Source organism: Thalia democratica, chromosome 8 (assembly GCF_965202585.1).
Source record: "Thalia democratica chromosome 8, ktThaDemo2.hap1.1, whole genome shotgun sequence".
In the NCBI taxonomy this organism is placed as follows: Eukaryota; Metazoa; Chordata; class Thaliacea; order Salpida; family Salpidae; genus Thalia; species Thalia democratica.
In genome coordinates this window covers 27,041,069-27,054,693 of record NC_139172.1, presented here as the reverse complement: position 1 = coordinate 27,054,693, position 13,625 = coordinate 27,041,069, and the positions used below count along the sequence as shown (strand labels likewise).

Below are 13,625 nucleotides of genomic sequence, written 5' to 3'. Positions count from 1 at the left end.
TTTTATGACATTACTAAATATTTTATGTATACTGACATTACTAACTCAGGGTTGCCACTCGGTCAGGAAAAGTCAGGAAATCAGGAAAAGTCAGGAAAAATTTAAAAAATGAAAAAAGTCAGGAAAAGTCAGGAAAAAATGGGGGGTTTTGAAAAAAAGTCAGGAAAAGTCAGGAAATTTGATAAAATTTAAAAAAAAGTCAGATTTTGTCAGTTTAAATTTACAAAATTCCTTGTTTTCCAAAGCCTTGTAAAAATTAATTAAAAGTCTTTTAAAGTCAGAAAAAAATTCCAAAATTTTCCTAAAAATTTACAAAAATATTTAATTTTATTTTCAATGCTTTCATCTGGTATAAATTAGTAAAATATCCTTTACAAAACTGCAAAAAATTTCTATTAACATATTAAACAAGTACCCTACTTATACAAGCAGATTTTGTAAGCTTTTTAGTATTCATGATCTGTAGCAAGGACGCTTCCATAGTGAAACTGTGATATATACACAAAAGTTTATCTAGCACAATTTTAGAATCAAATTGTTTTTTGTATAAGTAAATAATTGAGTACTTTAACTAATCAATTAGTTTAGTATTATTTTTACAAGTTAATGTGTATACTTTACCTCTTTTTAACTTTTTCAAAGTTGTTTAAATTTGTAAAATAAGTTATAAGAGAGGTATATGCCAAGATTAAGTTAACTTATTATTTGTATTTTTGTAGCATAACTTAATTTTTTTAAGTAAATAAGAGTATATTTATTTGTTACAAATTTTATACTTAATGATAAGAGGAAATATTTTATAAATGAAAGTAAAAATAAATGAGTGCCAAAAGAAAAGAAATGAAGCCCACAAGTTGTGGATTGGTTTAGAGAAAAGATTCTTTTCAACAAGTGTAGGGGCAGCAGATGAGAGCGATTTAAATAAAATGAGGCAAATGATTATAACTGTCAAGAAAATGAAGCGGAATGCAGTTTAGATGAAGGAAACCATATCTTTATTAGATGAAGAGGTTGAAGTGCTAATAAAAAAACGGAGAAAATAAATTTTAGTACATACATTTAAAAAACCGGTATTTGATGAAGTCCTTTATTGTTTTAATGTTTTAACTGTAAAAGTTCATTATTGTTTTAAGGTTTGAGTTGTGAAAGTTCCTTATTGATTTAAGGTTTTAATTGTAAAAGTTCCTTTTATGTTGTTTCGTTTATTTAGATCAAGGGTCGGTAGCCTTATATAAATATCGGGCCAATTTTCTAATAAAAATTTGCTTTCCTTCCTCACTATACAGAAAAAAAGTCTTTGCAGACCACAGTTTATAGAAAATTATTGTAATAAATATTACAAAAATACTATTTAAACCAAAAACTAAGACAAAACAAGCAATAAAAAAATACTAGTAATCAGTAATTACTTTAATTACACCATAGTTGTAAGTTTCCACCACAATTTCTTTTCTAATGTTTTAAAAAAGAGAATTTTTAGCTGAAATGCACCTCGCGGGCCGCAGATTTTGTCTTCGAGGGCTGCAGTTTGCCGATCCCTGATCTAGATACATTTATGCTAAGAAATGCTAAAAAGTTGTGTCTTTTTTCAGACAAGCTGTGTTTATAAGGTAATAATACAAGTATTTTGCTGATATAGCTGTTTATTACAAACACCAATCATACACAGATGGTTTAAGTGATGTACTGGAAGTTTGATGATGGAATTCAGCAAAAAACTGTTGTTTTTAGTCTGTATTAAAATAAAATTGAAAGCTTTATATAGTTTCAAGTGTTAGATTAAGTATTTTAGATTAAGTTTAATTTAAGAGTTTGATTTAGAAAAGTCAGGAAAAATTTTGTAAAAAGTCAGGAAAAAGTCAGGAAATTTTTCTCAGCTTGATCAGTGGCAACCATGCTCTCCCCATTTATTCAATTTTGAGAAATTTGTTGCATTTTTTGTGGTTGTTCTTGTAGAAAGGGCAACAAGAAAAATGTGAACGTACATGATCTTGAAAATAGAAATCTAGGGGAGGAGATGGTGTAGAGCCCATGGTAGACTATGGTTTACATGGTCAATATTGGCCGTAATGGGTTTAAGAAGATTGCTTACCATTTTTAAACTTAAAAAAAATATTTTTTTGTATATATAGTTAATTTTTAAGTTTTTGTTTCTATTTTTTCACTATGGTTTTAAAGTTAGCTCAAATAATTAGTTACAAGTAAATGATGTGCAACTCGATGACCGAAAGGTCTTTCTCCACACCAATCCATTGACTTTAGTTGTGAGCGTTCACATTTTTCTTTCTTTCTTTTTCTTTCTCAAATACAACCCAGTTTTGGATTAGCCCCTGGTTTAATATTTTTATTTTTGTATAGTGCAAAAAATATTAAATTTTATCATCAATTTTCTTTTTATAGTTGTCACTTTATTTTGAAATGCTTGCTTAGTTCTTGAAACAAATTAGACATGTATTAATACTAAATCATATATTTTAGCTATATTAAATAAATCTACTGGACTCAAACCACTGGATAGGTGAGGACTGGATAAGTTAGGATGCACTGTACATATCATCTTACCTTTGAACAGTGGTATGACAAGTGGGCATGACTTCTATTGTGATTAAAAACTCAATCTAATTTTTATAAATAGTTGGATAATATTGTATTTGTTGTTTTTCAAACTTTTTATGATTTTTCTGCTTTAAGTATTTTTAAAACTAGGCAAATTGAAGTTTAATAAACTTTTGCTTCCTTTCATGGTATATATTGGCAGAAATGGGCTAAAAATTGAGTGCATACCTGTTTTATTTCAGAATTTATTTTGTAATTTAATTTAAGTATAAAAAACAAAGCTAAATTTTATTGATCTTAAAGTTAAGTTTTATTACTGTTTTAATTTAAAACTTATCAAAATTGTTTACAAAATGTATGCTGTGAGTCTTGATGACCAAAAGGTTTTTACCATACTAATCTATTGACCAAGTTGTCTGCATTCAAATTTTTCTTTGAAGTCAAAAACACATCAAATCATTGCATGGTTTTACTTAAAGTTTAAGACGTTATTAAGCTTTAATAAAATGCATACATTTATTCCTATTATTACTTAACTTTTCTTTGATATAGTGTAGTATAGAGTTTCTGAAAAACAAGATAAGTTTGTTCAAAACTTTTTTTAATTTCAATAGTACTTTTAGCAATTTAAGGATATATTAAGGTTCATATAACATAAAATATCAAAAAGAAACCTTGTCTATTTCTTTTTCAAGCTAGGGCACATGATCTTCTGATGGGACCAGGGTTGCCACAAAGTCAGGAAAAAGAAAAAAAAACAGACATAAGTCATTAATTTCGAAAAAAAAAAGGAATTCGGATATAACAAGCTCTTGATAAGATATACTGTCATTATTAAAAATTCAACTTTGCTAATTTTGTTTTCTAAAAAATTTAACTATTGCAGTTCTTCATTTTTTCAGTTTCTAATAAAAATTTTTGATTTTTGATAAAATATTGTATAATTGCAGTGTGTGTTTACCATGAATGCTCTGATGTAGCGCTATCATTGGACATTTTAGAATTTTGTAAGTTGTCTAATGAATACATTAAAGTTCAAAAGCCCTAACAAAATAATGTTTTATAACCAGTATAAAAATAAGATTGAAAACTTTACAGAACTTCAAGTCTTTTATTATTTATTTTTGAATCAGTTTTGATAAATTTGATTATGAAAAGTCAGAATTTATTTTCAGCTTGATCTGTGACAACCCTGTGAGACTTAAAAACTTTGTTTTGCAAAACTACTGCTTGTTTACCTATAAAAATTATTTTATACACGTGATCAGAATACCAGCACTAATTAGTTACAAGTCTTTTAGTACAGTAACTATGATATCACAACAAAAATGGTAAAAAATTACATAACAATTGTTTGTAAAATAGTTAATTTTATAGGAATTTGCAACAATTTTCAGGCTCAATTTTATTAGATAGTAGTTTCTTATAAAAAAAAATTCTAAAATGTTTAGTTTTAAAAATATTCAAAATAAGTTCTTTGAAACTATCTGTAATAAGAAAGTTCACTAAAAACTAATCTACTAAAATTTTTTTTAAATTACAGATCTGAAACTTTCAAGAAAGATTCCTTAAACAAATCCAGAGAAATGACATTTAGAAATTTAAAAAAAGTTGGGTTGACTAATTTAAAAAATAGTTCTTAAGTTTGAAAAAAATTGCAAATTTTTCTAAAAATTGAAAATATTTTTGCAAGAATTTAAGAAGTAAAACAAACTAAAAGTTTGAAAAAAATTAGTTAAAAAATAAAGGACAAAATAGAATTTAAGTTAAATGTATTTTTTTGAGATTTAGATTTTCGGCTTTTTATAAGAAACCTTATGAACTCTTTTTTTTGACCATTTTTATCTCAAAAGTAATTTTGCTCAGTGGTAAAAAGTGTCTGATTTCTGTGATAAAACTCTACAAAAAAAAGTTCAACTTATAAAAAACAAGCAGGATGGCTTTAAGTAAAGTTTAAAACTGAAAAAAAAAACTTTAAACTTGTTTTAATTAACACTTGTTAGTTTCAATTTTGTTACATAAGATATGAAAAAAACTTATGAAATAAAAGTATTTTGAAAGACAAAATGATAAGATATTATTTACAGGGTTGCCACAGACTCAGGCTAGTCTGGCCATTATTGTTTTTGAAAAACTTGTATGGTATCAAACAAATACTTTTATTTATTTATTTTAAGTCTAACTTTGTGCTACTACTTAATTTATAAGAATTTTATAGTATTGAAGTTGTATTAAGTTAAAATTTTCAATTAGTGGCTAGCCTTTTTTATTATTATTCAAGTACTTAATTCTAAGATTTATGGTAATAACTAACAACTGTTTATAGTAGTAACTAACAGTTTGTATTGTTACAAAATAAAATGTATTCTACTAATTTACTGCAGCTTGTTACATTCTGACTTATGTTAAATGGAAAAATAAAAGGGTCATTACTTACTCAGGCTAATTCAGAGTATTTTATAAAAACTCTGGTAAACTTAGACTAGTTAAAAACTTTTTTAGTTTATTTCAGGAACTCAGTTTACTCACAAAACTAGTTTATATTTCTCAACTATAAGGCTCAAAATAATTATTTGAAAAACTATTCAATTGACATACTCTGTGGATAGTTTTTTTTTAATTAATAAATACTAAATTTATACAAAGTTTTATTCCCTATTTTTTGTGATTTTTAGCTAGCTGTAATGTACATAGCTCAGTCAATACTTATACATCAACAGTTAACCAATTTATTTTTTAAATACAAAAGTTTTGTTTGTTTATGTAATAATAAAATTTTTGTAATTATTAGAATCAGGTGTATCTAAATACTTTCAAAACGTATTGATATGATATTAATATGTGTTTTTAAATAAAACTCATATGTTGTGTCCTGACAAAAGTAGTTTATATAATTCTAATTTCTTAAACTTGTTTTTTATGTTAACTGATTTTTTTAAATTTTAGTGCTTAATGCTTTTTAATAAAGTTGCAGGTTTTAGTTAAAACAGTTAACTCTGTCATGAATTATTTGAGAAAGCTAGTTGAGGCAGTTCCTGCTATTTTTGAATCACAATACAGTGTGAAGCAGCTGCCCAAAGCCCCAGACTTGTCTAACAAAGTTATCATATATGAAAAGTCAGGGCTTCAGTTGTACAAAGACAAGAATTATGTTGACATGTACCTGTTTGTTGGCCGGCATGTTTTTCAGCTTTTTCATGCATCTCTTACTTACCTGCCAGCTGCTATCAATTTGTTTAAAAGCTACAAAGACTTACTACTTCATTTGTGCGATCACGTTTACAAAGACATGACAGCTCCTCTCAGTTACTTGCAGAAGTCATGCGAAGTAATTCAAAACAACAGCAATTTTTCGTCTCCCTTGCATGTAGCAGTAGCAACTGGCTTAAAAGGAATTTACTGCATAAGCACCTTTTCACAGTTTTTAAACATAAGAGACAACAGCAAAGGAGAGACTCCTCTGCACTTGGCAATCAGGTTAAAAAACGAATGCATTGCTGATGAGTTAATTACTGCAGGCTCGTTAACAACAGTTCAAAATAAGTTGGGAGAAACTCCATTGCATTATGCTGTGCAACAGAACATTCCTAGTATCATAAGAGTTATGTGCAATAAGAGTACTGAATTAAAAAGATTAATTGAAACTAAAGATTTCAATGGAAATACTGCACTGCATATTGCTAGCATTAATGGTAATGTAGAATGTGTAAAAATTTTACTAGATAAAGATGCTGACATACTTACGGTTGGAGAAGTTGGACTGCCAATTCACTATGCTTTAAAATACAAGCACACAGATGTTTTAAATCTTCTTGTCAATCACAATGCAGGCTGTGTGTTGATTGCGTGCAAAGTTCACGGTGGTCTGCCACTGCATTGGTGCAAAACTCAGCAAGATGCAAAAATTCTGTTTGACAATGGAACTCCATACGACCATGCAAGTTATACTGGGGATCACCCCATACACATCATGTCACAAAGAGGCAGACTAGAGGTTGCAATCGAACTTGTGCTGAAAAACGCCAATGTGAATGCAAGAGGGAAGCATGGAAACACACCCCTTCACACTGCAGTCAGTGAAGATCAGCATGAACTGGTTAAAATGCTCCTTTTGTTTGGTGGTGATTTGAGCCTGGTTAATGACTTTAATGAAACACCTTATTTAGTAGCTCGCAGAAGCAATAAGCCAAATAGAACCAAAATTTTGAAAATAATAGCTCCTGATGAGTTTAAAGAAAGTTCATTGGAAGTCAATGGATATGTTAATCCTCCCAGTTGTTTAAACATGTTTTGTTCTTTAAAAAACTTAAAACAAAGACCAACACTTTTATGTTTGGATGGTGGTGGCATCAGAGGCTTGGTCTTAACACAAATACTTATTGAAATTGAAAAGCAAACGGGTAAAAAGTGCAGAGAGCTGTTTGATTGGATTGCTGGAACTTCAACTGGAGGCATTCTAGCAATTGCCTTGGCACAAGGCAAATCTGCAGTAGACTGCCAGCGGCTGTATTTTGAAATGAAAGACAAGGTGTTTGTTGGAACCCGTCCCTACAACGCCAAGCCGCTGGAAGACTTTCTGAAGAAGGAGTTTGGTGAAAGTTCCACTATGAGCAGCTTGACAAAGACAAAAGTCATAATACCAGCAACCTTGGCTGACAGAAAGCCTTTTCAGTTGCACCTGTTCACAAACTACTCAATGCCTCAGACGGACACAATGTCCGTTTCCAGTCAGTTCAAGTTCTCGTCAAAGCTGAGCAAGAAAAAGATTGAAACATTGACTATCAACCAAACACCGCAAGATCAGCTTTTGTGGAAGGTGGGAAGGGCCACAGGGGCAGCACCTTCTTTTTTCAGTTCCTGCGACAACTTTTTGGACGGAGGGCTGCTAGCAAACAACCCAACGTTGGAGGCTATGACCGAAGCTCACAACTACTACAAGTCTCAGTGCATTGGAAGCCTGAACAACATGGAAAAACTGGGACTTGTGTTGTCAGTGGGCACTGGACAGCTTGTGACCAGCAAAGTTGAAAGGTTTGTAGTGTTAGATTTTAGTTATACTATTTATGTGTAGTCTTTTCTGTTAATGTTGATATAATTAATTTTTATGAAGTTAACATCGAAAATTTTGTTGAAGGGCATAGGGGGGTAACACCTTTCTTTGAAATTTGATCTTATTTTATATAGTTTTTACTAAGCTACAAGATTCTTTTTACAAAATTCAAAATAGTTTTTTGATATATAGCCGGTCAAAGTGGGAGGCAACAATAGGATTCTTATGGGAGGTGCAAACTAAAACAGCAAATATCTAGAAATCACAAAAATCTATTTCCTCCTACGTTTTTTGAGATAACTACCTCAAATTTTCAAGAAATGTTCCTTGCACTATTTAGAAAATTCTGTCGGAACAAAATTTTAAAGTAATTAAAAAATTAAAGTTTTATATAAAAAGTTTACAAAAAATTATTAGTTTTATAGACACTTTTTAATTGAATTTCATAAATGTTTCACATATTTTTAATCTCACTTAAATGATATAAACTAAACTCATAGGTTTTATGTATGGGTTTAATTGTTTTGTTTTTGGTATTTTATTTAAGACAAAATTTCTAGTAAGTTTAGGTCCATATTAAATAAAAAATGGAAATTAGTAACAATAAATAAGTCTTCTTATTTGTTTTTGTAATTACACTTGAAATGTTAAAAATATGTAAGTCAAGTAAACTTGAAATACTAAAAGTTTAAATATTCAAATAAGTTATAAATTATTGTATTATATGGCATACAATGTTGAAATTCTATCTCGGTTTCTTATATAATAATAATCTTTTTATAGTGTCCTGTTTTTAATAACTAAAAAAAAAGATATTTCCTTACAAGTAAGTTTAGATTCGTATGCAAAGCATGTGATTAAGTATAATTTCTTTTTTCCCAAAAAATCTTTAGCGTGGGTGGACTTTGAACTTTTAAAATTTGTTTTGTTTTGTATAGTTTATTTTGTTATGTTCATACTTTATAAAGTTATTTTTATTTCTGATTTATCAAAATTATTTTTTTATAAGTCATAAAATTTAAATAAGTTGCATAAACAGGGTTGCCACATGGTCAGGAAAATTCAGGAAAAACTAAAAAAATTACATAAGTCAGGAAAAAATGGGGGTTTTTGATAAAAGGTCAAGAAAAGTCTGGAAATTTAACAAAATTTAAGTTAAAGTTAGATATTGGCAGTTCAAATTTACAAAGTTCCTTATTTTCCAAAGCCTTCAAATGGTGAAAATTAATTATAAAATCCTTATGTCAGACTAAAATTGTAAAATTTTCCTAAAAGTTCACCAAATTACTTAATTTACAATGCCTTCATCTGGTATAAATTAATAAAATATCCTTTATAAAACTGCAAAATTTTTCTATTAACGTATTGAACAACTACCCTACTCGAACAAGCAGTTTTTGTATGCTTTATAGATCGATGATCTGTGCAGGGTTGCCAAAAAAATTTGAAATCTGGAAAACCTGAGTTTTCAACAATTTTAAATAAATGTGTTTAGTAATAAAATTATGATTTACTCAAAAAATCTATCATATTGTTAATTTTTTTTTGTCTTTATCAAAACTTTTTTTTATTATAAACACATTTAAGAATTTTTTGTTTCCATGTTGTTATACTATTTAACACATTTTTTTACCTTAAACTTAATTTTAAACTAAAAATAAACCCTAAAACGTCTTGTTTTTAAAACCAGGAGGAAATTTTGAAAACCTGGAGAAAATTTGACAAAAACATTTGGCTATCCTGTCTGTGGCAAGGACACTTCCACAGTGAAACTGATATATATATATATATATATATATATACAAAAGTTTATCTTGCAGAATTTAAGAATTAAAGTGTTTTTTCTTTAAGTAAATAATTAAGTTCTTTATTATTAAGCACTAAGTTTAGTATTTTATGTAACAAGTTTATATGTATACTATACCTCTTTATAATTTTTATAAGTTGTTTAAACTTCAATAATAAGTTATAAGAGAAGTATATTCCATTGTAATTTCATAACTTATTTGTATTTTTTTTAGAATAACTTTAGTTTTTAAAATAAATAAGTGTAGATTTATTTGTTTCAAACTTTATACTAAATGAAAAGAGGAAATATTTTCTATAACAGATATATACTTTTTTATGTATTATATACAGTTACTTAAGTGTATTATTTTATAATTGATTTTTAATTTAAGGATTTTATATTACATGGTATAGGTAGTACTTTATTTAAGTAAGTGAATTTATATAAGTATTACATGTTTTAGATAGATATTTCTTATTCTTAGATATTATTACCTTTAGGTTATAATACAACTTTATGCTAAGTCTGACTATATTTTACTGATAGAGTTGTTTATTAAAAATACATCAATCATACACAGATGGTGTGATGTAATAAAAGTTAGATGATTGAATTCAGAAAAAAAAACTGTTGGGTTAACCTGTATAAAATGTGAAGCTTTAGATAGTTCAAAGTGTATGATTATTATTTTAGAATAAGTTTAAATTAAGAGTTTGATTTAGAAAAGTCGGGAAAGTTTTAGTAAAAAGTAAAGAAAAAGTCAGGAAATTTTTCTCAGCCTGATCCATGGCAACCCTGCATAAACTAATACTAATTAATATTTATTTATTTTTTCTAATGAACTTTTTATTAGCATATTAAAGTTTTGATTTTTCAATAAAACATTATTTATTGTCATACCTAAAAACCTGATATAATCTTGCTTATAACCTGTTCTTCACAATTAAAAACTATAATTATACTTAACTAAAAAAATTGTACTGTAACTTTTGTAATTACAGTTTTTGCAAAATAAATTTTTGGAACCTGTTTTTTACAAACTAAAAAAAAAACATTAGTCTAAAACAAAAAAATACTCGAGCAAAAATTTTTAAGTGATATTTAACGACCAGAAAATTTACTATTTTTTGTTAGTATAAAGAGTCAATGATTTGTATTATTGGAAAAGTTGATAACTTTTCCAATAATTTTGTTGAACTTTGTTTAATCTTGTACCATTAAAGTAAACATTTAATACATTTGTTTAATTATTTTTTAACAATACTCCGGTAGTTTTTTATGGCTGCTTTTTAAACTTTTAACCAATTTTGATTCACTAAATTTTAGAATTTAGACAAAAGTTTTGTCTCTTAGTTTATATTCAATAAAATTTTTATAATATTAATTTTAAAAAAGATAATAGTTTTATTTTACAAAAGAAATCCAAATTGAAATTTTAGACTTTAGTAAACCTCCAATATTAATTTGAATAAAATTTTAGTAATCGAAGCTTACCCAATGCTTTTTAACATAAGTCTAAGTTGTTTTAAAAGAAAGTATACATTGATAAAAGATAGTTATAGTGTATTAGTAGTTTAGTACATAAGAGAGATTAAATAAAGATTTAACAGAAGTATTGAAACTCTGTTTGCAATTTAATATAAACATATAAAAACTGCTTTATTTCCTGTTATTTTTATTTTTCATTTATAATGCTTATGACACATCTTTTGTATCCTTATCAAATGAAAAAAAGTAATCAAAACCAAAGTTAAGAATTTTACACTGAGCTTAAAAACTTAAGACTAAGTGTCTTAACTTTTAAATTAATTAAGAAATTAAACTTCTTTTGTATATAAAAAGTAATAAACGTTAATTGAAGTAAATACCAATCAAATTTTGAAAAAAATAAATTTATCTAAAAAAATTTTTTTATCAGATCTTTAGATGTGTTCCCACTCTCGTTATCTTTGGACGCGCTCCTCAGCGTGTACAATCTGAAGGAGCTCTCCTCGATTCTGGTTGACGCGATCACTGAGAGCAACGGGCACATTGTCAACCGGGCCAGAGCTTGGTAATTAGTTTGCTGTATTGTTTAAATTATTTTGTACATGTTTTACCGTGGTTTATTTTGAAAATCTAGCAAGTCAAACACTTTATAAAAAGTTATTTTCTAAAGTATTAAGGATATCAAAAAAAAAATTTAATAAATTGAAACTTTCTTTATTAATACAATTTAACTTTATAGTTCAGTTTTTTGTTATTTTATTAAAACTTTCTAACAAGCTCTTCTGAGTTGTTTACTTTACTGGCTTGTATCCTAGTTTTATTTTATTTAATATTTGAAGTAATCAGATAGCTCCAGACAGGTAATCCCAATAACAATGTCATTTTTTATTTCAGGGATACTCATTTAAATAAAAGTTTAGTCATTATTTTTGGTATAATTTTTTTTTTTTTAGATTTTATTTCTCTAAATAATAGTTTTTAAAAGTTAATGTTATATTGCCCTTTGCCTACCAGGGGTAATAAAAAATTAGGGAATATAAAACTAAATTAGCAAGTAACCAGTAAATGGGCGTGTTTAGTACTTTAGTATCTAATTAAAGTAAAATGTCAGTTATTCTTTTCAATTTCTGAAAAACTGGCGATCATGAAAATGGTTTTGGGAATCCCTACTCGAAAGCAACAAACATAATAATTGATAGAGTCAGCTCGTCTTATAAAAATCGATCACTTCATAAACCTTAACAAACTTTCACATTTCAAACAAACAAGGTGCAAAAACAAACAGGTGCGAGTCGCAGCAGACGGGCTACTTCAGGTTGAACCCCTTCCTCGACGCCGAAATCGACATAGACGAGACGAGCAACGCGGTGCTTATCAATTTGCTGTGGGAAACGCAGTCTTACGTGAGGAACAACATGAGCAGCATACACGAGATTTGCTCCCTGCTCAACCAGATGTGCTAGGCTTGATTGCCAGAAACATTACGTTGCTGCTCATTGTGTTGTATGTAACATGACTGCGTTTCCATTTGTTTTGCACGTTTAATAGTTTTTTTTATAACTTTAACAGTTGTAAACACACTGAAAACTGCATAGGTGTGAACTGTCTAGCTCGGTTGTTTTAATTTATTTCGATTTATTTTAAACTTTCTAAAGTTTTTATTTCAAAGCCATCACACAGGTTTAACCGTACTGAAAAAAAGTTTTTCGAATAACTTATTCCGACTTCATTTTGTTTTAATCATACTCGTTTTCGTTTTAACCATGTGTTTGCCTTTTTAGTTAAGCTGATACATTTTTTTATTAAAGTATATCGCAAACTTATTAATAGAATTTTATTTATAAACATCTCCGTTTTTTCATACTACATCAATAATTTAATTGTAATGGTAAACATTTATTCAAAAATTAAAACAGTTTTTTGTTAATTACCACTTTAGGTTTGTTTATTTTTGTTAAAAAAATTTCTTAATAAAAGCTAAAAATTAAATTATAATTAAAATAGCCTTTAAAACATTGAAAAAATTTGTAACAAAAAAGTTTTATAAATAGATTTAAAGTTTTTCTTGTTTAGTTTCGTTGTTAAATTTAGAAAAAGTGTTTTCATTTAATAAACAAAAATTGAACAACTTTGTGAAAACTTAATCTTAAGCTTTTAAATTAAACTTACTTATAAACAGTTAACACCGTAATTTTTATTGACAATAAGACTCTTTAAGGTTGTTCTATTAAAACAATGTTAGAAGTTTAATTGAACTACAAAAAAATTAACGCTATTTTGTTTCCAAAATAAAAATATAAAAACACTTTCAAATAGCTTTTGTTTTTTATCAAACACTCTATTCTCTTTGCTAATATTGTCAATTCAGTTTTTATTATGATATTATAAATTTAGTTTGTATAATAAACAAACTATCTTTAAAGTTTTGCACTATAAGTTTTTCTCTATTTGAATAAAAATTTAATTATAACATAACTAAAGAGTTCCACAGGGCAATTATAAATTTATAGTATGTTTTTTAGAGATAGTAAAATTGATTATGCAATTGCAATCATAAGTTCTATAAAATTAAGCATCTTTGTTTTATTATAAGTCTAATAAAGTCATAATTTATTTAAAACTATATGTAATGTTGCAAAAACTTTGTACAGCAAAAACGAGAAAAACAAAGAGTTAATTACATAGATTTTTTTTAAAGATTGTACTCTGTAACGACAAAATTTGAATAATAAGGTTACATTA

The 13,625-nt window shown here is 27.4% G+C and overlaps 1 protein-coding gene across 1 annotated transcript; it reads left to right on the top strand.

Annotated features, from left to right (window-relative positions):
* The first annotated feature begins 5,557 nt into the window (after positions 1–5,557).
* Positions 5,558–12,874, top strand: LOC145842023 (85/88 kDa calcium-independent phospholipase A2-like). Its single transcript, XM_082949371.1, has 3 exons — positions 5,558–7,587; positions 11,314–11,448; positions 12,169–12,874. The coding sequence occupies exons 1-3, from the start codon at positions 5,558–5,560 to the stop codon at positions 12,344–12,346; spliced, it is 2,343 nt and encodes a 780-aa protein (XP_082805497.1). The 3' UTR covers positions 12,347–12,874.
* The last annotated feature ends 751 nt before the right edge of the window (positions 12,875–13,625 follow it).